At 43.8% G+C, this 27,883-nt stretch overlaps 1 protein-coding gene across 4 annotated transcripts; it reads right to left on the bottom strand.

The window, feature by feature from the left end:
• CAPN9 (calpain 9) lies at nt 1-26,584 on the bottom strand. 4 transcript variants are annotated; one of them, XM_065680316.1, is made up of 21 exons: nt 26,300-26,581; nt 25,999-26,224; nt 21,357-21,426; nt 20,780-20,898; nt 20,055-20,188; nt 19,274-19,442; nt 18,391-18,474; nt 18,086-18,171; nt 16,165-16,242; nt 13,034-13,194; nt 12,176-12,333; nt 11,317-11,525; nt 10,663-10,699; nt 9,013-9,093; nt 8,490-8,547; nt 8,140-8,204; nt 5,685-5,753; nt 4,243-4,321; nt 3,456-3,572; nt 2,384-2,442; nt 1-1,564 (listed from the first exon to the last, which is right to left on the bottom strand). In XM_065680316.1, the coding sequence occupies exons 2-21, from the start codon at nt 26,209-26,211 to the stop codon at nt 1,538-1,540; spliced, it is 2,073 nt and encodes a 690-aa protein (XP_065536388.1). In that variant the 5' UTR covers nt 26,212-26,224; nt 26,300-26,581; the 3' UTR covers nt 1-1,537. The 4 variants fall into 4 exon arrangements, 3 of the variants coding, with proteins under 3 accessions (XP_065536388.1, XP_065536387.1, XP_065536389.1); XM_065680315.1 differs by having other exon boundaries at nt 25,999-26,581; XM_065680317.1 differs by lacking the exons at nt 10,663-10,699; nt 11,317-11,525 and having other exon boundaries at nt 25,999-26,584.
• Nucleotides 26,585-27,883: the final 1,299 nt, after the last annotated feature.

Genomic DNA, 27,883 nt, shown 5'->3' with positions numbered 1-27,883 from the left:
TTTAGAGAACAGTGTAGATTTTAATCCAAACTTTCACGAATTTAGACAGCTGCCTCCAGTGCTGTCAAAAGGGCATACAATCAGCACATCTGAAAATCAATACACCTCATGGGGCTGAGTACCTCAGTTAATCAAATACTGCAACCATTAGCTTTAGCTCAGCTTCCAGTCAGCTCCAGAGCATTTTCTGCATAGTTACAAGATTATAACTGCTAGAAAAAAAGAAAGTGGTTATTTTAAATATCATGATCCCTGCATTTTTCACTGTTTGAACTTCACCTTTCCTGCAGCTTGATCTTCCTTCCAGAACTGTTCATTAGGTCTAAATCTAGAGAAAACAAACCCCTGGCTGTCTCAATGATTCTGGACAGTAGGGAATGCAAGGTTATTCTAGGGCCATCTCTGTCACTGCAAGAAAGGTTTCAGAAAACAAATCCAGACAGTTGATTCATTATAAAATAGACATATGTTATGAAGATAATCATGGAAACAAATCCTATGAAGACCTCTTAAGTCCCTGGCTTCTATTAATGTTATTTTTAAAGTCAGCACTGGCTACCCACATCACATGAATCATACTATGTAAGTCACAGATGTAAAATAGCAATGCAAAACAGCAATAGCTGCAGAGATCAGGGCCTTACCAATGAACACATTTAATTCATCTAAAATTATTACAGTTGCTCTTCTGAAGCATGGTTGTTGTGGGACACAGTCTTGGACTGCCTGGAGGAAAATGGCCCAACACAAGAGATCCCTGTTTCAGGGCCACATGTTCCTCTGAAGATGAAGGCAAGCTGTGTGCAACGCTGCCGAAACTGGCGTGGGGGACACGGTCCGGCGTGTAACAGAGGAACTTTGTTGGTGGCAGAAAAGGACTGATAGAAAGTGAAACGCAACGTTTTTTCTCTAAACTAAATCTGTGATGAATGTCAAACCTTAGCTTAAGCATCCTTCTAAGGAAGCTTGGACCAAGGACCTCTGTCATAAATATTCAAGGCTGAATTTAATCCAGACATTCTGTGGCCTTCCTTTGTCCACCAGACTTCAGCTCAGGTGGCTGTAACAGGGGGCTTTTTGTGTAGCTACACAGCATGCTGGAAATAAATTCCAAATGGAACAAAGTTTTATGCAACCTTATATTTTCAAAAGCACCTTACAGTAATCTCTACCCAAGGAGCAATAAAGACCTTTAATCACTATAGTCTGTGCTGTGCTGAAACTAAACACAATCCTATTTTGTAAAAACCTGTGGTCACTCGGGGATATCAGTTTCAGGCTCTTTGAGAGGCATGTGTGCCCCATCCAAATGCCTCTCACAGTACTAAATCCAGTATCAGGCTTTACCAAAACCAAACTATGATCTGACTGTTAAACTCCTCAAGAGGGCTGGGGACCAGAAAGGGTGGGCAGCATGCATGTTCCTGCTCATGAAATCTCCTGGTGAAGTCTGCATGCAAAGGGGACCTCAGCTGTTTGGGGCAGAAGTATCAGCAGCAATGTCACCAGGAGCTTTTGGCATCCAAGTCAGACTTCTTCAGATGTTCATTGCCAGGTTGATAAACTAAGATTGGAAGAAAGATCAACGTTACAGTAAATGATTTCAGGCCCTTTTCTTCCCCTTCCCTTTCCCCAAAAGAAAGAGGTGTTCAAAAGCTTTGCTTTGCTCTGAATTGACCCCATGTAGAGAAGAGTACCTTTTGCTCACTAGGCTTTTATATCCTGTCACTAAGGACAAACTTCAGCCAGCATTTACTTCTGTGTTTTGAGGGAAGGAGGAAGAGCTCTCCAAACACTAGAAACCCATAATGGCAGTGGTTTTCTTTGCATCCCAGCAGTCTGCATGGGCTTCCATGCTTGTTTTGTCAGAGAATTCGTTGTGCCTGGCCCCAGGAAGCTTTGAGTTAGTGTTAAATGAGAGACAACCCACATGTATGACAGGGAGACAAAGAGAGCACAGGAAAACAAGAAGCCTGTTCTGAATGGTGAGGGAAGCAGATGATGGACATGCACAGGCAAGGCTGTTCTGCACTCCTGGAGGATTCAGGGATAATGAAAGACCTCCCATCCCCATCTGCAGCTTCCGCTTCCCCCCACTGAGAGTTGGCACCTGAGGAAGGAAAAAGCAGAGAATGTTGAAAGGTTGATGAGCTGTCAGTATGCCACAGAGCAAGGAAGGAAGGCAATAGCATGGAAGAGATGTAACCAATGTGCGTGCTGTAAAATCCCAGCCCTGCTGAAACCTATGGCAGATGCCCCCTGCACTCTCATGGACACAGATGTCACCTTAAGTGCCATGCAGAAATGTTCCGGTTCTTACAAGAGGAAAATGCTCTAGAGAAGCCCCATCATTTTGTCAGTGTTTATGAAGCTGTGCTCTTACCTCGCCTATATTCAGGTTAATATACTCCTTGTTTTTCACACTCAGAGCTTGGAATACTCCTGAAATGAAAAACAGGACACCAGTGCTATAAATACACCTCATTCATATTCATACATGAGCTCCCCATCCCACAACGATGGGTGGCTGTGCCAAGGAGAGGGAGGGCCTGGCGCAGAGGCGAATCACTTAGGATTGCTTGGTGGTGGTAGCTGCTATGACAAAACAGAGTCCTTGCAAGAGGAGATGTCTTGGTGACGTAAGGCCCTTGTGCATATCTCACTTCAGGACTTGACTGGAAGAGGGTGTCCTGAATACTAAACCATCACATTTGGATGATACTCTAAAAATGAAGCCAATCAATTTGCATTTCTTTCATCTTATTTAACTTTTCTCTCTCAATAGCTTAATACTTCTGTAGCCACAGATCAAAACAGAAAGTAAAGAGAAGAACAAAACAATCAAAACTGGCGAAGAAAGTTGATTTTGCTTTTCACAGAGAGAGCTGCATATGATTTGAATTTGGAGACACACTAATGATCACTTCAGCATTTATCCAGCCATTTAATCTATCTCTACTGCTGCTGGAATGAGAGTGACCCTGCTCAGAAATGAACTGGGATGTAGGGTGCTCAATGTATGAGGAACCATATCTTCTGCCAAAAGTGGACAAGTACAGGATATACCTGTCCAAGTGCATGCCAATTATCTCTTTGCATGAGGCACAAGCAATATTTGAACCCTGAACTTCTGTGATGCCAAATGAAACTCATGGGTGAGCCACAAGAAAGGCTGTAACATGGACTTTGCCAGCATTCTTCACATGCCTCCTATGTTGCTGCAGTTTGTGAAGCAGGCTCTCTTCACATAGGGAAATTTTCCATTAGCAACAGAACATTTTTCACTTTACAGGAGAAAAGCCATCCTAAAAGCAAATGCTAAACACGGCTCCTTTCTGTTAGCCGTGCACACATTTGATCTCAGATATTGTGCAATATGCTCAACGACAGCCAAAAGAGGAACATTAGGGGTTTTTTAAAGAGGGAAAGAAATTCCAGAGGAAGAAGATACTCACGGCTTGCATTCTCTAAGCGAATTAAGCAGTTCAGAAAATCATCAAAGTCAATCTGGAACTGTTCATCAGAGTATCGGAGGACAATCAGCTGCAGCAGGTAGTTGCTGAGTTGGTATCCTTCCCAAAGACACACGCACAAAGGAAAAGTGAGCAACCTCACCGGCCAGGGAGGAATCTGCAGATCTCTGCTAACCAGTCTTGCAAACCAGTTAATGGCAGGATACTCAGTGGCACACAGCCATCCTGAAAGTGATCTGACCACAGAATTCTTTAAGCTTGCAATGCATAACAAACTCTGAACAAGAAATTTTGCAGCCACTGCAGTTTCTAGTCCAGGCATTTTTTGATGTATGAGGGACCATTCTGTCTCCCTGAAATTTGGAGGGATTTCTGCAAAACTAGGTGCTTTGATAGAAATAATTTGCAGTGAAATGTGCTGACTGCTCTTCATAACAAAGAGCTTACTCACTGTTCCTTCAGCCCTTGAGTGCAGATGGACTCTGAAGTGGCTTGTTTCAGGGTCTAACCCTGCACATGTTCAGCCCTGTTGAGTTCAACCGAGCTCAAGAAAAATATAAAGACTGCTCTCACTGACTGCCCTGCAGGACTGGAGATTCCTGGGGCAAAATTACTACTTGGTATCTTCTCTAGGTGTGCAGGTCCTCTCTGGGATTTAAACCTCCATTCTGTTCAGGGGCACCTTGCCAGCACAATTGACTGCAGCCCTCTTCACCCACAGCCGATGTGCCTGACAGGTTTCCCAGATAAAATGCAGTGCTATCCTTACCTGCAGCTTTAAGTGCACTGCGAAGCTCATAGGAGGACATGGACCCAGATTTATCAAAGTCAAATTGAAGAAAGATATTCTATAACAAAATGAGAACATGGAAAGTTTGAATGCATATGAAAGGGAGCACAGATATGGCACAGAAAAGCAAGGTCTTTATTGCTAACTTGAGCATTTAAGAAAGCTGACAAAACTTTGGTCCAGATTGAGTCTGATTTTGTAACTGAGGAACAAATCTAGGTCGCAGTTCTCTTTGTCATATGAATAGGTTGTTGTGAAACTTCAACCAAGTACTGCCAAACGCACATATTCAAAATAACGAGATGCTTTTTGTAAAAAAACCCACAATTTTTCAAAAAGTGATTTTTTCTGGGAAGGATGTATTGCTCTTTGTCTTTTAAGTCTTAGCTGATGCATCCTCTTAATCTCTTGTTATGTTTTTCTCTATAATTCTGAAGGCTAGAGACAATTTGTTTAACATGAAGTTAACATGAAGGTATAAAAGTTCCAAGCAGCCACATCCATGGTACAACCAAGAGAACTGGTACAAACATTCAGACCTAAATATTAAATAATTATTAAACTAGAGTTAAATTCCATCTTTTTAATGAGATGACAAACTCAGCTACCCTTGGGGTATATTTAGAGCTGTCATCACATTCATCTTAAATTTATCCAACAAACATACATGCAAATCTCCCAATAAGATACAAGGATTTCTCAACCCCCCCAGTTAAAGAATAGTGCATGCTTTGTTAAAAGAAATGTGGCATTAGTACCCAAAAAAAGCATTTGCAATTTTTGATGGGCTAGACAAGAAGCAGAGAACTGTGTATCTTGAATGCTTGGGTGAAGCATGAATTCAGAAGAAACTATTAATGACCGTAAGGAAACAATTAGGTTGCGTTTATTTGAATATTCAGTCTGTGGCCTGATTCTGCAAGCCTGTTTATTCTTACTGCCATATACAGTGGCAGGGAAATGTGTTTAAATTTAGAATTAACACTTTCGCAGACTTCGGTACAGCTGACTCCTGAGAGATCAATAAAGGAAATGCAGTGACATAGGAAATTATTGTTTCCTACTAGTTATGAATCATCACTTTCTACTTCTGTACAACAGCCGTAATTCAAACTCCTGAAGTTTAATTTTGATTGGCTTGTTTATTAGTGTCCTTTGCATTCTTTATCCCAAACATAGTTGATTTGCTTACAAAAATCTCTGTTATTTTCAGAAAACCATTATGGTTTAGCATCATGGAAAGCTAAGAATGTCTTTGACTATCCAAAACAAGCCCCCATACTTTTAAAACATTTGTTTTGAGTTAAAATTTGTGGCTTGTAAACACTCCTGTCTCCACTTTTGTCTGCACATACATAATAAACTATGCAGGAAATGGCTAATGGAATGGAGAAACAAATACAGTGAATAATGTCACCTACTATCCACTTCTTCATTTTTTCCCAGAAAACTTTGAACTCATGAAATTCCAGTTTCCCGTTGCCATTGGTCTGCCAATCTGAATCAAGGAAAAGGATTTGTTACCTGAAGGTCCAAATTCTGTCTGAGTTTATCAGCACTGTTCCTTTAAGCAGAAAATGTGAAGTTGCCTGGAATGTCTATGGTGCCACTGAAACCCATATCGGGATTTCTCATGAGGTGCAGCTTGAGCAGTTACAGTCATGGCTGTGGCTGTGATACTTGGGGAACATTATGTGATATAAAAACACAGCTGAGCAATGCAGGCTCCACAGGAGAAAGAAAGACAGATTGTTCTGAGGCAGAAACAGCTTTGGATGTAAATGGGATATAAATGATTCAGAGAATTAAATTACCTGATTAAAACAAATCGCTACTGTACTCAGAGGAGTTAGTTGGTCAACCAATGTGCTATTCAGTATTTTTACCTAGAGACCAGGCTCTGTTGCAATGGCTTAACCAAAAATTAACGGGCATTGTGGGGTGAGGCTGGCAAAATATGGGTCCTCATGGTCTGAAAAATAATGCCTGCATAGCACTTCTGAGAGGCAGCATTTAGATCTGCCTGTCCTTCCCTCTGCCTGAAATGTAAGGGTCTTTAAATACTTATTTCACTGAGTTACTGATGTTGCCCAAGCACAGCTCGCTTGCATGACGAAGCACTTACTCTGAAATGCTAAATAAGGAATGGGCCTATTCCCCTTCCCCTTTCCATCTTTCTTGCCAAGACAAAGCCCTTGCTCAGATGGACACTAGCATAGTGAGCATTCATAAAGGTAAAAACGTGCCAAGTGGGGTCAAGTTAATGCCTGTCATTATTTTAGCACCTACAATGGTGACATTATTGGGGCACCCGGAACATTACTGATCCTGCAAAAAGTCACTGTCAGTTTACTCAGCCAGGTTCTTCTTCCTGAGGTCATATAGAACTTTGCCCTCACTTTGTGCCACTGCATGGTGACAATAGCCAGGGAATTTGGTGGCACTGGGAGGGGACTCTGCCAGTGCTGACTTGGGTTTGAATTCATGCAATTTTGTTCCTCCATGTGCTCCAAATACCATGTCCAGAGTGTGATGGTTGTGTCTGTGTTCCTTGTACTGCTAAAGCAGAGGAAGAGATGTTTCCCCATTTATTCAAAACTATGCAGAGATTTGCTTGGAAGCATTGCAAATAATGGAAACTATTTAGTTATATCCTAAATAGTAAACCTAGGAATGCTGCCATGCTCCTGTGTCAAGTGCAGACCCTGGCTCTGTCCCAATACCATGTAAGGATGAGATGTGAACATGGACCAGCTCCCTGTTGAAGCCTGGCTCTTAAGGGAGGAAATTTGGGACTGGTGCCCTGTTTCTCACTGCATCTGCATGGTGACTGATCTGCACTAAATGTAAGCATTATGGATATTGCTTGAACAGGACAAAGTTTTGCCTGTTTTGGTTTTCTGTTCTAGTGTTTGAGAGGAAGTTACCTCTGTCATGGACTACAGCAAATAAAGCAAAACTCAGCTGAACTTCTCAGCTGAACAAGCAAGAGATAAAACAGATGTTAGATACTTGCCTTGTTAGAACAGTATCTGTTCTGTTGCACATGTAACAAAATTGTCTATCAGGAAAGCATGCTGTGAAAAACAGGCCTACCTGAGGAGAAGCCATGCTAAGCAAACTCTACAGGCACCAGAACATTGCAAAGGATGAAGCTGGTGGGGAGGTACCAGGGCTATGATTCATCTCACCTAATGTCTGAGCAGTTATTTAGCATTCCTCACAGTCGGGCGCATCCAGAACAAGCATAATTAAACCATCTTTTCCACTATCTATAAAGGAAGTCTAGAAAGCTAGCTTAGATGTAGACACCTACACCACAAATGACTAAATTTGGACAAACTTTTCGCCCACATGTCTGCTTCCTGGAGTTCCAGGATCTAGCTGGAAGACCAGATTTTCCAGCTTTTGGTCTGGCTGTCAAAGACCCCCACAGCTTTGATATCAGTAATTTTCAACACTCTGCTGGTCCTTGATTTCTGACCCATAACTTGCAGGCACAACTCTGCCTGGTGAACTGAACCCTCCAGACAACAGACTTTTCTTGAGTTGTCTCTTCTAAGCCTTTTTCAGATAAACTACTGCTTGAAAAATGCACTGGTTTGTATGGAAGTAATTTGAGAATTACTTTTAAAAGTGCTCAGCATTAAAGCATCTGCCTCCAAGTCTGCAGTAGAAAATAGTAACTGTCTTGAAGGTCCTAACCCTAAATTTCTGTAAGAAAAATCAGTATACAAGTTTCTCATATTTTTTTTCTTTGGCTAGTGTTCTGCCATGACATTACCACATTCGTCTTTGATATCCATGACAGGTAACCCTATGGACAATTATATTCAGCTTTCATTTAGCCTCACAAGCACTTATTCAAAAGGATACATCCATAAGAGAAATGATATTTCGGCATGAAATGAGACTTAAGTTCTTGAATCTGATGTTCTTTGCTGAAAAAGCACAATAATAAGAAAGAAGTCACTGGGTAAATCTGCCTTTTATAAACTGAAAGTAGAAAATAGGATTTCATAAGTGGGCATAGCTGCCTCTCAGTCCTCATGCTGGAGGCAGGGCAAGGTCGTGTTTAGATCACAGACCAGATGTTTTCCTGGCTCTGCACAGCTGGCTAGAGGACATCAGGCAGGAGTCATAACACAGCCTGTCTGTAAATGTATTTAATAGCAGCTTTTATAAAGTTCTTTACACCCCTTACCTCAGAGGATATCAGCACTTACTTCTTTTTAATACAGCATTCAGAACATATTCAAGTTCTTCTGCAGATATCTCCATGTCCTACAGTAAAATAAAGAAAAAAAGAAGTATAGCATCTGTTACTTGAATATTTCTGTAATCAAACATACCAAAACCCTCAAAAACACAAACATCACCCATCTGTACTTTATTGCAACTCAGGAAAAGAGAACCATACAAAACTCAGAAAAGGCTGAAAACTAAAGGGCTGCTGTGCATAAGGCTGTCTGAAGGAGATTTCCAGCGGGAACCATTGATTCAGAGAAAGTAAACTGCAGTTGGACACTGAACCAAATAAGCTCCCTCAGACCTTGAGTTCCCTTTGGTCCTCCTGCTTGCTCACCAGCAACTGCAACCTTCTCCAACTAGACATAAGGCATGGTGACATCTGGTGCCCAAACAACACACTACAACTAAGCGTACTCCCAAGAAACGTATCACCCGGACCGCAGAAGTGCCTCACCTCTTTCCATATGCCGCTATGACCCACAAGGGTTTTGCACTCACCTTTCCTGAAATCTGCTCAAACAGTGCCTTGAAAACCTTTTCTTCTTCAGTTTCTTCGGGGCTGGGGGTTGGGTTTATGGGCTGCAACATCAACCACAAAAGTCATTAGACGAATTATAAACCATTACGTTTCTCCGGCATATAACCCCTCTGTGCATCAGAGGACCAGAGTACATGTTAAAATAAGGGTACACATACTCCTGAACATTGGTAGACCTGAGGCCACCCAACCATCTAGCTGCCCAAGGGGAGTCTCACTCCCTCATTTCCTTTCCCTGGGTGGTTGTGTAGTGTGCCCTTGCCTTTGCTTTATCAAAATCAAGAGCACCCATCCTGGCAAACAGCTCTTCTCTCATCCCACCCATGCACCACTCTGATTCCCTGGTCCTTGAACAACCACAGCTATACCGAGCTCTTTCCAGCAGCATCATTCAAGGACCTCTTGTCCTTTAGAGCACCAGCCAGAGGTGGCTGCACTTTGGCACATTACTTGGCACCATCCTGAGCCTGGAAGCACTTTCAGCTGGCTGCCAGCTGAGTGCCTCCGTGCAGTCTCAGAGGTGTAGAGACCAGGCTTCAGTCTACACTGATGACCAGAGAGATGAAATAGTACGGAACCATTGCTATAGTTGGGGTGACCATGTGAACAGAGAGGAGTTCTTGGGCCAAAAAAGTGGGGAAAGAGAAGGCAGCAGCACAGTGCAGGAAGCAAAGAGTAGGGCTTTGTTTTGCCTACCCACAGAAGATACAACATGGGTGCTATCTAGTGTACTGTCACCAGAGTGGCCGTGCTGACACTTCTTGGCCACTTACAGTTTTTTTGGCTGTATGTATTTTAGAATCATAGAATGGTTAGGGTTGAGAAGGACCTTAAAATCGTCTGGTTTCAACCCCCCTGCCATGGGCAGGGATGTTCCTCATTTCTGCTCAAGTTTGTACGCAGTCCCTTAATGATACTGGGACAGGTGAACAGATTTACTTTGCTACTGAACGTGGCCCTGAGAAACCAGAAAAAGAGACACACTTGTTACCTGGTCCTTGGAGGACACATGAGGTCTTGGCTTAGGTTGTTTCCATGGGAAGGCACACCACAATTAACGGTTTATTTGCAGGGATACACTTAAACAGGAGCTGACTCAGACTCAGCTGCAATTAGTGCTCAGCAGGCAGACAAGGCCATTCAGAAACAACAAGAACTCAATCACACATGTGCCTAGCGTTCCCTCCCAAGCCTGCAGATATTGATAAGTAAAATGAAGTCATTTGTATGCAAAACTAATGTAGGTCTGTTGGCATTCTCTTGCCTCTTCTTTCTTTCATTATGAATCAAACTTTAAAGATGCGAATGGCCGTGTGCCTCCCTGGTGCTAACAGGTGTGCTTTCATTGCACCCATGGTGGCTGATACACTCCTCTGTCACCAGCTGATGCTGACTGCCTTCAAGTGGATGCAGAGCACAATGATTATGATTTTGATTGTTACAGCTCTTTTGCCATATTCAGCAGAACTGGCTGCTTCAGTCACATACACAAAGCTGGCAGTTGTGTAACATTCCTGTGAAACGAACGTGTTTTAGCCAAAGACAGTAAAAGAAGTGTGTGCTGGCTTCTGCTGAGCTATTCTCTTGCTGTTTTAACTCTGTAGGCTTACCTCAGGCAGATCAATGGCAATGTTCTGATCTAGATCCCTAGAGAAAACAAAACCTTATTCAGTATCTGAAGATATTCAACATCTGCTTGGGGTGGAAGCTTGCTCATTACGTTTTCCAGAGGTGAATGATAAAACTGTATTTTTTATTGAACAGGTTAAGTTTAGCTAAAATCCATCTGACAATCACAATTTTGCACTGTTCGAATTTTGGTGTAAGCTCCTAAAACCAGACTTGAAGCCGGGCTCAGGGAGGGCACAGCTGTGGATGCTGCCTTCTAAAGAATGCATCTCATTCTCTATTTGTTGCGCACACACTTTTTCTTCAATACCCTTCTTTAGTACAAAATTGTCATTTGGACAAACTCAGGGAGGAAACGAGCAGGAACTGCTGCATTCACAGGGTCCTGAACAGTACCAAGTAGCTAGCAACTCTTACTTGTCAAGCTTCTAGCAGGCTCACCATGGCAAGCTCTGTTTCACCACCTACTAAACTGCTCTCCAAAAGAAGTGTCAGGTTTAGCAAAAATGGGCAGGAGCTTCCCATGGCAGGGCTCTGCTCTAGGGCTGGGTGCCCAGCAGCCAGACTCTCCCCAGTCGCCACCAGCCTGACGTGCAGGTGAACACCAGAGGGCACAGGGCTCACATCTGACTTACTCAGTGATGGCCTTCTTCTCAGAGAAAATCCGCAGGCAGAAATCTGCCTCCTGGTGCGGCTCAAACGTGGTTGGAACAAGAATGTAATCGCCTGGTGGCAGCTTGAATCTGTTAGACACTTCCCTTAAATTAATATAGGTTTTGCTCCTGGCCTTGGAGGGGTGGTACCTGAAGAAGTCTTTGCCCAAGTGTCCATCTCTGCCGGGGCTCTAGAACGGCAAAGAAACACAGTGCTCCACTATTCAGTGTGCGCAGGGGCCATCCTTGCCCCTTTCCCAGTCACACAGCCAAACTCTGCCTGGCACAAGCCTCTAACCTGGCCGGGATCCTGACTCTCATCCCTTCATCCAGGTGCTTGAAGCAGCCCAGCTGCCATCTCATGGCAAAGACCCCCCACTGGTTGTCCCTTCCCACCCAAAGGGCAGTCTAAGAGGATTCTGGGACATTGTCTTCCTGCTGAAATATTCCTTGCCATTGAGTGCTACAATCCCAGGCAGGGTGTCGCGGAGCAGTGACAACAGATTTGCCAATTCCAACCTCACTTGGGGGGCAGGCAGTCCTGCACCCCAAGAGGCTCATAAGAAGCAACATCCCTCTTTAAGAACCAGGCAGAGGATGACAGAATCGTGGGGCCAAGGAGTCTACCCTGGGAACCCACGGCCCCGTAGGGACTCCTAAATCCTTCTCTGAGAGGGCATCATCCCAACCGTGTAAAATACTCTGTGGGGCTTGATGTAACGAGAAGTTTATTTCATGAGCAAGGGCCCTAAAAATACATAATAGCTGGCAGGGGTACAAAACCAGAGAAAGATGCTAATACTGATAGTGCAGCTACTGCGCTTTAAAAGCAATAAAGTACCTCATAAATAGAGTAGCCTATGGTTAGCATTTCAGCGCCAAGCTTCTTGAGTTTACGGCGATCCTTCTGCATCAGCGCCGCTATGAATGTGCACTCATCTTGTCCATCGTCTTTTTCTGTCAAATGCAGCTTGATTTGTGGGTTTGTCCAGAAAGTCTCTGCCAATGTAAAGAACACCAGAGTTCCTTGCCTCAGAATAATAATACCACCACTACTACTACTAAAAAAAAAAAAATGAAAGAAGACAAAAAGGGCAATTAAGCTGAGGTTTTGCTCAAATTCAGTTTTTCCATTCTCTGTCATGCTTCCTTCCACTAAGCTCTGCAGAAAATGAGCCAAATTCTAAAGTCCTTCATGGAACTAGGTGCAGAAAAGTTTTTAGGCCTGATATTTTATTAAGTTACTGTGGTTTAAATAAAGTTGTCAGATGGGATTTTGTTAAAAGTACAGTACTACAATGATCCCATAGTGCTGGTGCCAATCTGGAGTAATACATTTCAGGTCCATGCTGCCACTTCAGAGCCACGTAAGCATGCTGGCTGAGCTGGATTTTTTTCTCATTTTACACTTACTGCTGCAATTTAAGGGCCTTATTTGGAGCTAGTCCTGCTCATGCAAATGTAAAGAAGAGGCAAATCAGATCCAGTGAACTTGAGAGCAAAGAAAGCAGCTCTTACACTGCAAACTCTCAAGTGGGACCATATGAACATTTGTCCTTTTAGCTGGCTCCTGCTAGCTCAGCATCAGCTGGCCTGGCCTGTACCCACAATTCTTGCTATGGGGTAACAGGAAAGGTTGCTGAGAGTGGGTAAAGACTTCAGTGCTGGCTTCTCATTTTCCAAGCAGTTATCTATTCACCTAGGAAATTTCTACATCCTCCTGCAGTGGATCCCCGGACCCAGCTCCCCTGGTGGATGGTCACCTCCCACTTGTGCGCAGTGCTGTCGTCCAGGGCATCTGGAGTCAGGTTGCAGATCTCGACTTTATCAAAATGCACTTTGAAGTCTTCAAATTTCATCCTGAGCAAAAGACATGGGAAGGAACAGGCAGTCATTCACTTCAGTGAAGGATGCCCAGCAGAATCACTCACACCCTGGAGTCCGAGGGCCAGATCACCAGCTTGTGTGGATCTGAATAGTTTCAGTGACCATGGAGATATGCTGATGTACCTCAGGGGAGAAACTAGCTCTCGCTCACTGTGGTGTAAACTGTAAGCAACCTTACTGTCTGGGTCTCATTCTGACATCTCTTAATACCTTTCTTTTTACACTATAACTATTGATTTTATTCAGTTACCATTGAGCATAAGGTGAAAAAAAGTGACACTGGCACAAAATCTGTGATGGAAAGAGTTATTTCATCAACACCATCCTGGCCTTAATGGCTGCACCTCTATTGCCAAAAAGCCTACCAAAGTATGGCAGGCAACTGTGCAGGAGCTAAATCTACCTATAAAGCAGCCAGTGCCAGCCGCATGACAGCACTACAGGGGACCCATGGTGATGGATTAGCCATGGTATGATTAGTCTGTCTGCACTTCAATTGAAGTCACACTTGGGCCTCTGGTAAGGTGCCTAGTTTCAAGCTGCTCACTTTCCCCTCCTTTATGAGTGCCTAGGATCCTATTCTAGCAAAAACATACACCAAATATGAGAGGCAAAAAGGATGTTTGGACTTGAGTAGTGGCTCCTACCTGCCCTTTAAGGTGGTATAGAAATACTGCTGCCTGCTACTGTGTCACATACAATCACAGAATCATAGAGTGGTTTTAGGTTGCATTACATATGTTTTATACCCAAGGTGGACACCTATACTTGGCCATGGGAAGGAGGAAGCAAATGCCACAAGATAGGTGTTTTTGAGCTGTTAGGCTTGGCTGGTTGAAACTAGACTGCTCAGCATGCTGAGCAGCAGATAAGCCATGTGATTTTATCTACCAAGTAAAAGGTCAATAAGATACCAACAGTCCTGCTGGACAAGCAGCCTTGTGTTCAGGGCTGAGCAAACAGCCAAGAGAAGGGGCAGCCAGAGCCAGGCACCACTGGCCATGGTATGCATCCCTGGGAAAATGGAACAGAGAAGGAAAGCTAAGAGACAGCAGCTTGTATGGTGGGCACTGCAAGGACAGGAGGCCCACTGATGCTCTAAGACTGAAGGTAGCCTTGGTAGGCTGAACTTCCCTCTGTAAAAAAGCAGAGGTATTAGGCCTTTCTGAGGGCAATTTAGCATCCAGGTGTGTCCTCCGCCCCTCTCTTTCCATGGACCATGAAATAATGTAGAGAAACTGATCTCTTCCCTAACACAAATTTTAACACCCATCCTTTTCCTCCAGTGGCGAATGCCTAACAACAGAATGGACTTGCAGGAGAGCAAAAGCTCGCCAGGACTGCATTTTTATCTGCAACAGTAGCTGATAGGACCCAGCTAGCCCTCAGTGTAGCTCATCAGACCATTTTAATGTCTTTACGGATATATCACATTACTGCTCACGCAAACTCTGTATGTGAAGCCTAATAGGGAAACTATCAAGGTGTGGCTTAGAGGGACGCAAAGAAGCAGACACTCCTTAGAGAAATACACTGAAGTCAAAAGGTATTAGGAAAAATAAGCCTGATGGACTGGGTGGAGGTTTAGCTGGTATCAAACTTGCCTGACTGGTTTTGGAAGCATTTCTTATCTTCTGCATATAATTTTTTTCCACTTAACCCCTTCAGTAGAAATTTCTGTCCCAGGGGCTTTTGTTTCTGCTCTGAATGACTGAGATGCTGGATGAGGAAGGTCAACATTTGTCTGGGTATGCTCAGCCTCATTAATTTTTATTTGCCTCCCCAGGAGACTTACTTTACTCTCAGCTTAGCTCTGTTGGACAGACTTTTTAATGTATTTCACTACTCATTTGATGCCTACTAGCACATTTGCGCCTCCATTACACAGCCAGGCTGTAAGTCATGCCCTGCATGGACTTGCTGGAGTTACTTGGGCTCCAGGTAAAGTCTTTGACTCCTTTCTTTCACCCCATAAGTTCTGGCTGTAGACAAGTCAAACACAGACAAGAAACCCCAAGCCAAACACAAAAGTTTTTTGGAAAAAGCTGCTAATGCCCTATTTCATTTGCAATGTCAATAGCAAAATAACTCAAAATAGCCTAAGTAAAAATATTTAAGTAACGGATCAGCCACTGGACCGTCTTCCCTCCAGAGCTATCAAAACTGGGGATAAATCATTTTATGTGGCTTAACCTGCTGCATTGTCTATCATAAATCATTTTTCGGGCCTAAAGTTGAACTTTGGATTAACTTACATGAAAAATTTGGAATAGCCCTCTGCATAGCTCTCTGGATTTACCTCTATGTAAGAGATGAGCATTTGGCCTTAGAAAATGTGATTAGACACATTGTCAGAAGTACACAGCATGGTTGATATGGGGGGAGCATCATGTGCAAGTCAGCCATCTGCTCTGTCTGAGATTGTGAATTTGGCATGAGGGAGCAATTCACACTTTGAAAGCAATTTTCACCACTTTTTTTTTTCTTCTTTTAATTTCATCTTTTCTTCAAATTTTCCATCATTTCACACATAACTTTGTGTTCTTTCTGTAACAAGTAGCATTGCTCCTCAGGACTCCCTTCCATTCCAGTGTATGACTAGCATCAACCCTGAAGGCATTTCAAAGGTGACAGAGTGCAATAAAATGCTCCTTTCTGTAGAGTGTGCCTTTATTCATGGGAAGGATTTAAAGGGTGTTACATCAACGGGAGACACACAGTATCTGAAATATACTAATGCCATTAACTAAGCTGACTTTTAAAATGCCTTTTGTTATTAAAATAGACATGGGCACGCACGAAACACACAGAAAACCAAGTCAGCATTCTACCTGCCACCTCCTAGGTGGAAACTGAGCATTTTCTCACACAGATACTTTCCTTATTGCTCACTTGCACCATGATTTCTGACTAGATCCACACACTTTAAACCCCATGGCTTACCAGAACTCTCCATCATCCCGTGCTGCCTGAGACAGGCGTCTCTGCTCTGATGGGCTGACTGAACGCCACTCCAGAGAGCTGCAAGAAAACAAACCCAAGCTTTACTATGGTGTGTGACTCAGAACAACTGGCTGGACACAGCAGTAGGCTGCTCTTCCACATGTGTTTCATTTGATCAGATCACACAAAGAAAGGTGCATTTAAGAGGTTTCCCGAGTCTTGCTATTACTCATGGTTAGAGACCCAACTAACATAGCTGGAAGCAGGACCAAAGATTCCAAAGCTGCTGTGGAATGGTCCTGTGTGAGTTATTGCCTGCAGCCAAAGCTGGGACTGCTGTCAGGTTCTGGAGTTTGGTATAACAGGGCTATTGGTAAACATCAAGATTTGGGTAAGTCACACCTCTCCTTAAATCTGTTTTCCATCTGTAGCCCCATCTCCTGCTTTATGTTTGTCAGTAATTTAGGGTCAGATGTTTCTTCAAAACTGAGTCAATAGGAACTGTATAGGCTCTTTCCCCATGCTGAAGGATTTGCTGGAGTCACTGGGGTTCCAGGTGAAGTATTTGCCTCCTTTTCATTCACATCTACAACTCCAGCCGTAGCAGGTCAAAACCAAACAAAAACCTGACAAAGCGTTTTGGAAAACCGAAATGCCCTGCCGCATTTCCGACCTGACGTAATGAACAGGCGGTAGCAGGCCTCTTGTGTTGAGGCTTTGAATTCCAGCAACCACTGCAAAATGCTGTTACAGATTCTTGCATTGACCTGTGAGCCCCTCTGCACCCTGAGTTCCAGAAAACCTACCACCTAAACCTATCAGAGCTCTGCTTTGCACAGCCTTTTTCAATAAACAGCAGGAATTGCCAGATGCCTGACCTGATCTTAACCTCTCGATATTCAATATTTAATCACTCATTATATATGCCAATTATCCTTTTTCAAGATAATGAGGGATCAGAGCTGATGTGGAAATATTTCATTCATTTCTGAGTCCTGTTAAGGACAGGGTCATTCAAAGTAATCCTGCAGACTACTTTGCATCTCAGCAATTTTAAAGGGCCAGGCAGGTTATGGTTTCTGTCCTCTACATCTGTATGAATACAAAAAACATGATGAAAGAAAGTGAAACAGAAATGAAGCTATACATATGTGCAAAAATACACCAAAAAGTGTATGCTGGGGGAGAATGCAGTGTCTGTATATATTTATACTATACTATATATTCATATATATATATTTATAAAGTCTATGTTATACTTTTTGTCTTTTCTATTATCTGCACTTTGTTTATATTTGGTAGTAAAATCAGACTGATTTTCAGCCCAATCCTATTGTGCTTTTGGGTTCTTTCACATCTTTGGTAGGTACCACATTGAGAGGATCTCATTGAATGGTCATATATAACCTGTAAGGCTCCTGCATATCCCTAATGTGTTTAGAAACCAAGATCAGTGAATGCAATTAGAGATTCAAAAGCTACTTAGAGGGGGTAATACAGTATCAATTTCCATCTTATCTGCAGTAGGACAAAGGACGGATGTTGTGTTACAAGTACTACAGCAACAGCCTAGTAAAAATTGAACAAAAATTCACTCTAAGTGTATTATTTTTCCCATTAGTAGTGTCTTAAAATTAACTTATCTCATTATTAATATTAACTTATCCCATCATTCAATATTAATGAATATTTTTTGCTAATGCTAGATTTTAGTGGCTAAACAGCTTTACAGTGTCCCCATAAATGGGCAGCTCTGAAAACACCAGGGGTGACATGTTAGTAAGGCAGTAACACCAGTATCCACATGCAAACTCTTGATTTCATTTTCTGTGGAATAGCTGGGGCTGCAGAAAGGCAGCTGTGGAGCAGCAGCTGGGATTTGGCCCTTGTGAGGCCAGCATGTATGGGACAGCTCACGCACTTGTCACTCCAAGGGCCATTCCACTCGACCTGTCCCCAGGGGTTCCTTATCCTTATGAGTTGCACTTGCCGGCCCCGATAGCTCACCTGGGGAAGAAGGAAGTAGAGAAAATATCAAGTGTCAGTAGCTAGGGAGCAGGACTTCTGTGTGCAGAGGCTGGGCAAGCTGGTGTAACAGCCGGGCAAAAGGTGCAGGCTGCTACAGAAGATGTGGGAGGGAAAGGTCGATGGGAAGTTGGATAAACCCCTTCCACCTGAGGTCAAGGGACATTCCCTTATCTTTCTGCTTTGCACTGCTGAACATACCTCATCAATGCCAGTCACAGAGTAAGCGTGGCCCTTTATAAGGCCAAAAGGGGTTTTGGCTTCTGACTCGGCAGCACTGCTGGTCTGAAATACAGAAAAAAGTTGTGAGTCTCTCTTTTCAGAGTGAGACTGCAAGTGGTGCAAATTGGTCCCTTTCAAGCGTTAGGTGGGAGCTCAGTGGCTAACCAGTACTGTGAGCAGACAACTTGGCTGTGTGCTCGATGCAGCAGTGATGGTGCAGTGGTGCCCTTTGAGCCCTTGAGGAAAGGATTTTTCAATTTATTTTTTTTTAATCATTGTTCCCACATAAGGAAAACGAGGTGCTTCCAGGCTGAAACACCTTCTCTGCCCCTGGGATTTTGTATCAACATCATCTGTGTTTCTGGATCTCAATCTTAACTCCCATTCAAACGTAGTTTATGTTAGCTAAGGAATGGTGAAAGCTGCTCTCAGACCAAGGTCAGGTGTGATATGGTCTCATTTCTCCTGAAAAGATATTGATGGAGCAGTAATGGCAGAATTCAGGGCTGAAAAAAACCCCAATTTTGTAGTCTCTGGAACTAGTAAGTCCTCAAAAGGCTATGGCCAATTTTAATGCTAAGTGACCAAGTAAGTCAAGAAATAAAGTTCGCTCTCAGCAAGTGCTCATACTCATGTCATTATTGCCTTAAATACAGTGGCCATCACCTTCTGAAAAGTGATAAATCTTCTCCTTGTCTTTTAAACAACTGTAAGAAGGACTACATTAATACTACATATCCAGTCAGCTCATAGATATTATTTGCAAAGTTAAGTGCATATCCACCTACTGTCTTAAATTAAATTGTTTTAGCACAAAACCACAAAGCTAAACAGAGAAATTCAGACCCTATTTCTTACTTACATCAATGGAGCAGCCCACCATGGAGCATCTTTTCAGAGCTTTCGCTAGGATTTCATAGAAATTGTCAGGAGCCTTTTTAACCTCATACATTTCTCCTACGCCCCCAGTGAAATCCTCCATGGCTTCTATTGTGCTGCCTCCTTTCAGAGCCTCATAGCTGCCGTTCAGCCTGGAAAACACATGCTGACCATGAGACATGCTTTCAAAACTTTGAAGAAACCCACGTTTGAGAGCTTTCTCACATGGGCATAAAATTGCAGCAATGGCACTGAAGTCAAAAGAAATACCACAGAATGCACCCAGGATGTATGGGAGGAGCATTGGGATCACTCTGCTTTCTTTGTTAATTGCATTTTTAATTCATTTGTTTCTCTATATCCCTAAAGCCTGGGGTTTTTCTTTCTTTAGCGCCAGTTGCCAGGTTGGCAAGGACTGAACACCACTGTGTGTCAGTGGCTTGCTACCTGCCAAATCATTTAGAAAGGCAGAACCATCACCTGAGGTCTGAGCAGAGACACAAATGTCAGGATTCAGGCTTTGATGCAACCCTGTTGCTATCAGCTAGGGGTTTATCTAATGATGTGCTGGAAGCTGGACCAGGTCACAAGAGATAGGCATAACATCTTCAGCTCAGAGCAACATCAAATGCAAAAAACACTGCCACCAAAAAATACTGGATAGAAGCTGTTCGTTGGAGTTGTGAATAATGTATGTACGCATTGTGCTATATACACATTACTATATACACAAATAGCGAATTTATGCATCTGCAATGACTTACTTGGCATAGGCTTTCTCTAGTAAGGCACTCCAAAATTCATTGCGTTCAGCTGAGTGCAAGAAAACCAACCGGCCATTGAAGGTGGGTAATCTGTCATCAATCACGACATCCAGCCACTCGTTGTGCTGCCAAAACTGTTCAGAAAGTATGGGGCATGAGTTTGCTGACAGCATGTCATTTCCTGAGTGCAGGACTCTGGTGTCCCAGCACTTCTAGTTGCAAGTCATAGGCTTGATTAGAAGTCATATGTAAACCATCCATTCCCACTGTAACTTATTTGACTGCTCTGAAAGAAGGGTAATATATCTTAAGAAAAGACCAAGACTAAAAGTGCAGAGCTGTACTGTAGCTCCTTGTCTGGATAATGTTACTTATGCAGCTACACAAGTGGTCACCACATGATTCAAATCACCTCTGAGACACACATGTATTACATATCCCGCTACAATTCCTTACATCCTAAGGGGAGTTTGTGTGCCAAGGAAAATGTGACATAATTTCTAAAGCCATACGTCTCTCCACAGAGCAGAAATGGCATGCCTGTGGGAGGCTGACATAGCCCACTAGGTTGTTTCTCAAAACATGAACAGTGTAAGCTCAGCAGTCCATGTCTTTTTCAGTTTCTCCTCTGCAATAACTGGCAACCCCACTGCAAAATAGACCAGGAAATACAATGACAGAAAAGTGCTCATGCTTTGCCATCTTACATGATGTGTTTATCTTACCTGGAAGTGAAATATTCCAGCATAATCTGGCCCAAAATTTTGATCCAGTGGCACCACTCTTGATAGTGTTTTTTCATTCAATGTGAGAGAAGCTATGGCTGCTAATAGCCAGCAGTCACCTGTGAATTGCGAAAGGGTAAAAAACTCCTCACTTTCTGCCCTTCAAGAGGAGAAAAGGTGGGTTAGGGCCTAGAGAAGATGTTATGGAAGTTAGCTTCCACCCCTCTTGAAATCCAAAATACAGCCTGTGTGTCCTCAGGAAGCATGTCCCTGTCTGACCAGGGCAGACTGCTGCAGTTTGGAGATGGTGGTAGACAAAAGGCTCCCTTGGGCTCCCAGTACCCTTACATGGAGACACTTCCCTGATCTTGAATCCCACTGCACCAGGATGGTCCTTGGCACAGATGGGAGGGTGCTACCAAAAAGATGGCTGCAGGCAAGGTGAGCATGGCTCACTTCCACCTTCACTGCTCCCACCAGTTCAGGAGGGACAAGATCCCCTCAATGTGTAAAGATACTCCTGCTGCTGCTCATGGGGTGTAGGCTTGACTGCACCCACCCAGGGCAAATCACTCACCAAGATCCCCTTGGCAAATGTCTGTTCTTGTGGCTCCTCCAAGGATAAACTTGGGGTCTTTGACAATGTCCTGTGAGAAACAGAGAGAAACACAGAAATTACTTGGAGCATGCCAGGAAACCATCACCTCTGAGCCCAGATGTGCAGCATGGTCTATGTGTCCCATAAGCTGTATTATCCTGCAGAGGTGTAGCCACCACAAAAATCTAGGTGGGGAATCCTTGCTAATTAATTACAGCATGGAGCAATTAAAGAATCAAATACCTTCATTTTTTTCTATTTAGTCATCTGTTAATGAAAGGCCAGAGTTCTCTATTCATCTGTAGGCAATTGTTCAAATATCATAGCACAATCTGCTCCCGAATCTCACTGTTAGAGGAAAACCCTGGTTAATGGCTTTCTGTTAGTGTTATTTTTCCCCACGGTGGCTGGAAAAAGGAAAATTGTCAATGAATGTTTAAATGCCAAGGTAAAGCCTTTTCTTTACCTGCACATGGTACCTGGAATATACAGTGTCTGACAACCACGAGACCATTTCCTCCTCAGACAAGCAAACAACAGAGTCCAGCCTTGTTTGTTTTATAGAAGAGCTAACACTACCCACCCTTGTGTGCTCAGAGGGACTGTTGCTCACGGGGGCATGAAAGCAATTCTCCCACATTCACTGTTCTAGTTCAACTACTAGCACCACGGCTGCATAGAAAAATTAGAGTGGCAAACAACTAAATGTGTCAGGAATTCACCTCTCTTCGGTTTTTTTTCCATGAACTGTAAATTAAATTTGATTGAACTGAATAGAAAAGGGAGGAGAAGGTATCTAATATATTATTATTAGATACTAATACATACATTAGCTGATACGCCTGTAGTTAACGGGTCTGCCCTGATATGTTGTTGCAGACCCTATGGCATGAAGCAGAACCTTTTGCCTAAGTGACAGAAGCTTACAAAAACCAGAAGAAAATTAAAGAGGGGCACAATAGAAGAACACATTCAGCCATTTAACCTCTGCATTTGCCTAGAAGAAAACTGGGCTGCTTTTGGTTCATATCACCGCATTTTGTGTGGCTGTCAGGGCAGGATATGGATAGTTCTGTTGTGCTTCCTGCACTAAGTGAACCAGCACTGCTCCTGTGAAGCTCACCCTCCATAGGCAATATAATATTCTGGAGGAAGCTGGTTTGCATATGGTTTTGTTTGCCTATGCTGAGGAGGAAGTGATGGCCAGGTTGTGCCTCAGCCATCAGTAACCCAGGGGGGAGGTAACACAGCACATCCTGTCACCGGTGTGTGGAGCAAAGGGAAATCAAAGAGCAGCCCCTCCTTATCTGGCCCACCTGCTTGCTAAATACACTCCATATTGTTGGGACTGGAACTGAACAATAAAAAACACAGCTCATTGCCTTTACAAGTCAATATAACAACAGCTGATAAAGTAGCTGAACTTCAATAACATGCCTTGGTTTAGCACCATTGCTCCTGGGAAACATAGTTCTCGTGACAAGAAATGTATTTAGCTCTTACCAGGAAACTCCACATGTTAGCAAGGGGCAAGATAAAAAACCTTTCCACTGACATGAGTATGAACATTAGATTCATGGCTCATTGCTTATTACACAGCTCTGCAACTGACATATGGAAAAATACTTTCAATCTCTTATGCCAAAGCAGAAAACAAAAGTAAAAAAATCAATAGAAAGGGATAGAAAGGATTTTGGCTGGGCCTGTGCCACCTTCTCTGCTACACAAAACAAAACCATATTGCAAAAATAATATTAATTTCAAGGGGATTTTCAGACTGGATGGTGTAATTATGTGTATCGGGGCTTTAACATACTAAGGGACAAACCCCAAAGGTGGATCTTGCATTCACAAACAGCACATGAAACAAGCATTCATGGATTTGCCTGTGCAAGGATATTACCTACAAGTGGGGACATGCAGTCCTCACAGAGATGAAACGAGGTGACCTGTAACTCTCCCGATGCTACAGCAAAGCTTTCTTTAGACTCAAAAAGAAAACAAATTGCAGCCCCTCCACCTGTCTCACATTGGCAGGCAGGGTAAACAGAGACCCAAGACAGGTTGAGGGTGAGGCTATTTAGGTGGCCTTATTTCTATTTGTGATTGCACCAATGGCTGTTCTTACTAGGAGAATTTCCTTCTTACTTCCTTCTGCAGACCATAGAGTCATTTGGCATTGGTAAAACACATTTGTCTTTCCTTTTTTCGTTTTTGTTTTCTTTTTCTCATTCTTCAGCTTATATGACTGACGTTTCCAGACACTGAGCTGTTGAATTTATCCCAGCAGCCAAATTTAGATGGAAAGGAAAGGAAAGGAAAGGAAAGGAAAGGAAAGGAAAGGAAAGGAAAGGAAAGGAAAGGAAAGGAAAGGAAAGGAAAGGAAAGGAAAGGAAAAAGGGGAAAATACAATGAGAAAAGGGTCTTCTGTTCTTTGGATTGTTCTAAAATGTTGATAAGTTACAGTTTCAAAGGTTTTATTTGCAATGAAAAGGGATTGCTAAAGAGAATTGCTTTCTGAATCTTAGCACATTTCAGATTTATGTAGAGAGATATTCATTTGGTGGATATCCATGTAGCTCACTGGTTGCAGTGGGAGGTTTACAGATTAGAGCTGTCTGAGGGTCTTGTTCACAGTGTGTACAAACATGTATACATGCAGGTATATGCATGTCAAAATAACAAAAAAGTCTTTTCTACTCTCATGACTAAAGATTAAACTTTAGCAGAGTGTAAATCTGCAGACTGACGTTACCCTGCAATTACCCACATGTATTGTGCTACACTTCATCCAAGCTATTGTAAACTACTGTTAGGAAAGGCGGTAAAAACCATTCACTGTGAAAAGCAGTCTGAATGCAGGTGCCCTACAGAGGCTGTGCTCTTGTGCTCACTATCTCCAGCACCACAGCCCTGCCAGCCCAGCTGTGGCAGCTAATCTGGGTCATGCTCCAGGCCTATATCCCACTTGCAGAGTAAAATGTGTTTCCTTGCAACGGTGTTGCAGTGTCTGTATGTTGGTACTGTTCCTGATGGATAATAGAGATGAAAGTGACATAGCTGAAATGCTGAAGAGCCAGAGAAGAGCATAACTAAAACCCTGTCCTTACACATCCTCTAAGACTCCCCAGAGCTTTATTTCTTGCTGTGCAGCTCGCTGAAGTTCACCTTCCTTCATGTGGGAATTGGAGTGTAAAGTCAAATCCCGTTTCAGGCAATTTATTCTGTAAATGTTTCCAGTTCAATGTACAAAGATCACAAAGAAGACTGCAACAGCTACAACAGACAGATCGCTGTCCCTGGGTACCACGCACAAGGACACACAAGCTCTCAGCTGCTCCTGGTCACAAGTTCAACTATTGTGAAACCCCAAATGGAAAAAAAAAAGACAAACTAGGACCTAATGGCTGGCCCAAGGAAAAGCAGTCTTTCTGATTTAATGTTTCAGGCACTTGCATTTCTTATGCTCCACAGCACTCCAGAGTCACCACACCAGAAGCATCTCAGCCCCACAGCCCCATACTGTGCTGGGGACCAACCCCATAGCCTACCTGGCTTTTGTGGCACAGGTAGGCAAGGCAGGCAGCAGTGCCTGCAGGGGCTGCACTTGCCATGTGTATGGATCTCCTATTTTTCATAGCTGAAACTTTTCCAGGAGAATAGCTTTAATTCTGCTCTGCAGTGGCACTGTGTTAGCTATCATCAGAGGCATTTGAATGCCTGTCATAGCAGATTAAGTTAAGCCAAAATTTAAACCCTTCTTTAAGCATATTTTGTTCTTTTTCTCCCTTGGTTCTTTTTCTCCTAATGTCACCAAATGAAAGTTTTCTACTAAGGGAGAAAGAAGCTTTCAGACTATGAAGAAAAAGAGAATAAATGTCAGTCATTAGCAAAGAAATGAAATTAAACGTAGCCACAAATTTTCTGTGGCTATTAGTTACAGAGTTAAGTGGGGAGAAGGAACCTAGAGTGATATTGGGTTTGTGATCTGAGAGCATGTGACTATTGAAGCTTCGGGCTCTCACTGTGTCATTAATGGTTGTTATGCAAGATGCATTAAGAGATACTTTTCAAGCCCTTGGCTACTGCTGAATGGCTCAGTAACCATGACATGTATCTGTAATCTCTCAGTGTTTCATGATGGAAGAGAGGAAGTGTAAGGGTCTCATACTCTGAAAGGTTTGAATTTTTTAAGTTTAACCTTAATTACAAGTTTCCAACATTGACAGCACTTGATTTTCACGCAGTTAGAACAGCATCATAATGTATTTTACCCCTAATTCCTTGCTCGTCCTCTTATTTTCATCTTAGCTGTTTGGCATGTCATGTAAGAGAGAAGGCTGATACCAGTTGTTTGAGCACACACATCAATACACATCCACAGAGTGTGACTGTACAATGAGCTACATCTGAGATGTGGTGTGAGCCCTTCCAGCCCTTCCATCCCACAGCTTGAGCAATGTGTGGGTGACATCCCAACACCACACCACTTCCCCTGAGATGGGAAGTATCTTCCCTGCAATTCATCTCCTTGAACGCACCATGGTTTGGTGCAATCCCAAAGCACAGCAGGGTCTGACTTTTGGCGGGATGAAAGGCGAGAGCGCAATGTCATACTCACCCCGGGCCTCTTCCAGATGAAGGGAATAGGTGGCTTTTCACTGAAGAAGAGAGAGGAGTCGCAGGCAGGAAAATCGGGATCCTCAAAGAGGACTCCCCTGTGCAGGCACTCCTGCTTCAGCTCCTCGTAGGCCTTCCCCGAGCTGTGTGTGGCACATGCAGCACCAGGCAGTGCAGGCGACCTCGGCTTCAAGTCCCGGTAGAGGTAGGGCATGGCTCCTTCCCACCTGCCAGAGAGATTTGATTCCGGGGAGCTGAGGCTTGGCAGGAGCAGGCAGGAAAAGAAAAGGGAGCAATAATACCTCTAGTGTCTTGTGAAATAAAGGGCAGAGGAAAAGAGTGTGCTATGGGGAGCTGGCAGTGCCCTCCAGCCCTCCTCCGTCGCGCCTCTTTGGACTGCAGTACAAGACCAGCCTCCTGCTCTGAACAGCAGCAGAGACAACCACCCTGAAAGCAAACAGGGAGGGAAAGCGGCTGGCCCTGGTCACGGTTGGAATGGGAGCGGCGTGGGGGTGCCCTGTCCTCGCCTGGGGCAGAGCCACTGCGCCCGCCCGGCCGGGAAGGGCGTGCGTGGTGCCACCAGGTTGGGATGGCTTCAGGGCTTGCAGTGCCCAGCCCTTGAATTGTGCGGTGATGGCGAGCCCGAGGAGAGCAAGCAGAGCCGCACGGCAGGGTGTATCCTCTGTGTGAGCTTCTCACAGGTAGGGGAGCAGCCCGGTGTTACCGGCAGCAGGGACGGTGCTGTCCCGTCGGGTGACATGAGGAGGGACAGCAGGGCTGAGAAGTGGCCATGGCCACGGCTGCTCTCCCGGTAGGGGTCTGGCTGTGGGGCAAGGGCTTGGTGTGTGCGGGAGGGGTGGTGGTAGCTAGCGGGGAGAGCTTGGAGCAGGACGTGTACTGAGCAACAGGGAAAGTAGCAGAAAATGTTACACTGAGGAGGGATTTTAACGGGCTCATGTTGATGGAGTTTTGTGTGCATTGCAACATTTGGATTTTAAAACAAATACATAGATACTTGCCACTAATGTCCAGGTTTCATAACATCGTTCATCTGTCACTGTGCTTCTTCCTCTACACCGCTTTTACCCGCAGCATCGTATCTCACACTGGACAGTAAAACACCGTGCTGGAGAGGACACCATTCAATGCGCCATGGATGCTCTGAAGGAATAACATCAAGGCTCAGAGCCAGATGGGCATGGGTATTCCTTCTGCTTGGAAAGGGAAAAAAATGCCACCCTCTTGGAACAAATTACAGTTCCTGTAATACAAAACACAGCCCTGGGTCCAAACAGCACTCAGCCTCAGTTTGCTTTAATTGGCCCTTTGTAGACCAGTCGAGCTGGCTGCCAAGAGATGATTTATGGAAAGCAATTAGGTGAAACAGAATTAGTTTCTTTCTGTTCTGCTATTTTTCACAGCGGTGCTGTGAGGAAAGCTTTCTTTCTCAGAGTATATATTCCCATGTTTATTCCCTATAATTGCACCCATTGTTGACGTATGCAGGCTCCCTACTGAGACCAAGTTCCCATTGTCCAAATGTATGGATACTGTCCAAACATGTGAGAAGAGTTGGGTCTCGTGCTCCATATGTGGCTGTTTAGGTCTGCAGAATAGAGTCCTAGCTATTCACCTCAGCCTTTTTTACACTCAGCACAAAAAGTTGACACCTCCAGAAAGTGATTCACTGTGTACTCATCCATAAGATCCTGCTGGAGCTGACTGTGTCTTTCATGTGCCTGTAGACAGACCCTCATAGATTACCTTAGGGAAGCTGCTCACCTATTAAATGCATGTAGTCAAGTGAGAGGGATCCCAGCCAAGGGGGTAAGACGTTAAAGGCATTTAAGTGCCCACAGAAGCTCAGGGACATGATGTATCCAACA

The sequence above is a fragment of the Lathamus discolor genome, chromosome 5, assembly GCF_037157495.1.
Source record: "Lathamus discolor isolate bLatDis1 chromosome 5, bLatDis1.hap1, whole genome shotgun sequence".
In the NCBI taxonomy this organism is placed as follows: domain Eukaryota; kingdom Metazoa; phylum Chordata; class Aves; order Psittaciformes; family Psittacidae; genus Lathamus; species Lathamus discolor.
Note: the sequence above shows the minus strand (reverse complement) of the source record. Positions and strands in the feature narration are given on the sequence as shown.

Coding starts and splice junctions, on each gene's coding strand:
- CAPN9 (XM_065680315.1), bottom strand. CDS start 26,211: ATGCCCTACCTCTACCGGGACTTGAAGCCGAGGTCGCCTGCACTGCCT. Junction 19,443..20,054: donor CTAGAGAAAGCCTATGCCAA/GTAAGTCATTGC, acceptor TGTGTTTTCCAG/GCTGAACGGCAGCTATGAGG. Junction 9,094..10,662: donor TTGCCATTGATCTGCCTGAG/GTAAGCCTACAG, acceptor TTGATGTTGCAG/CCCATAAACCCAACCCCCAG.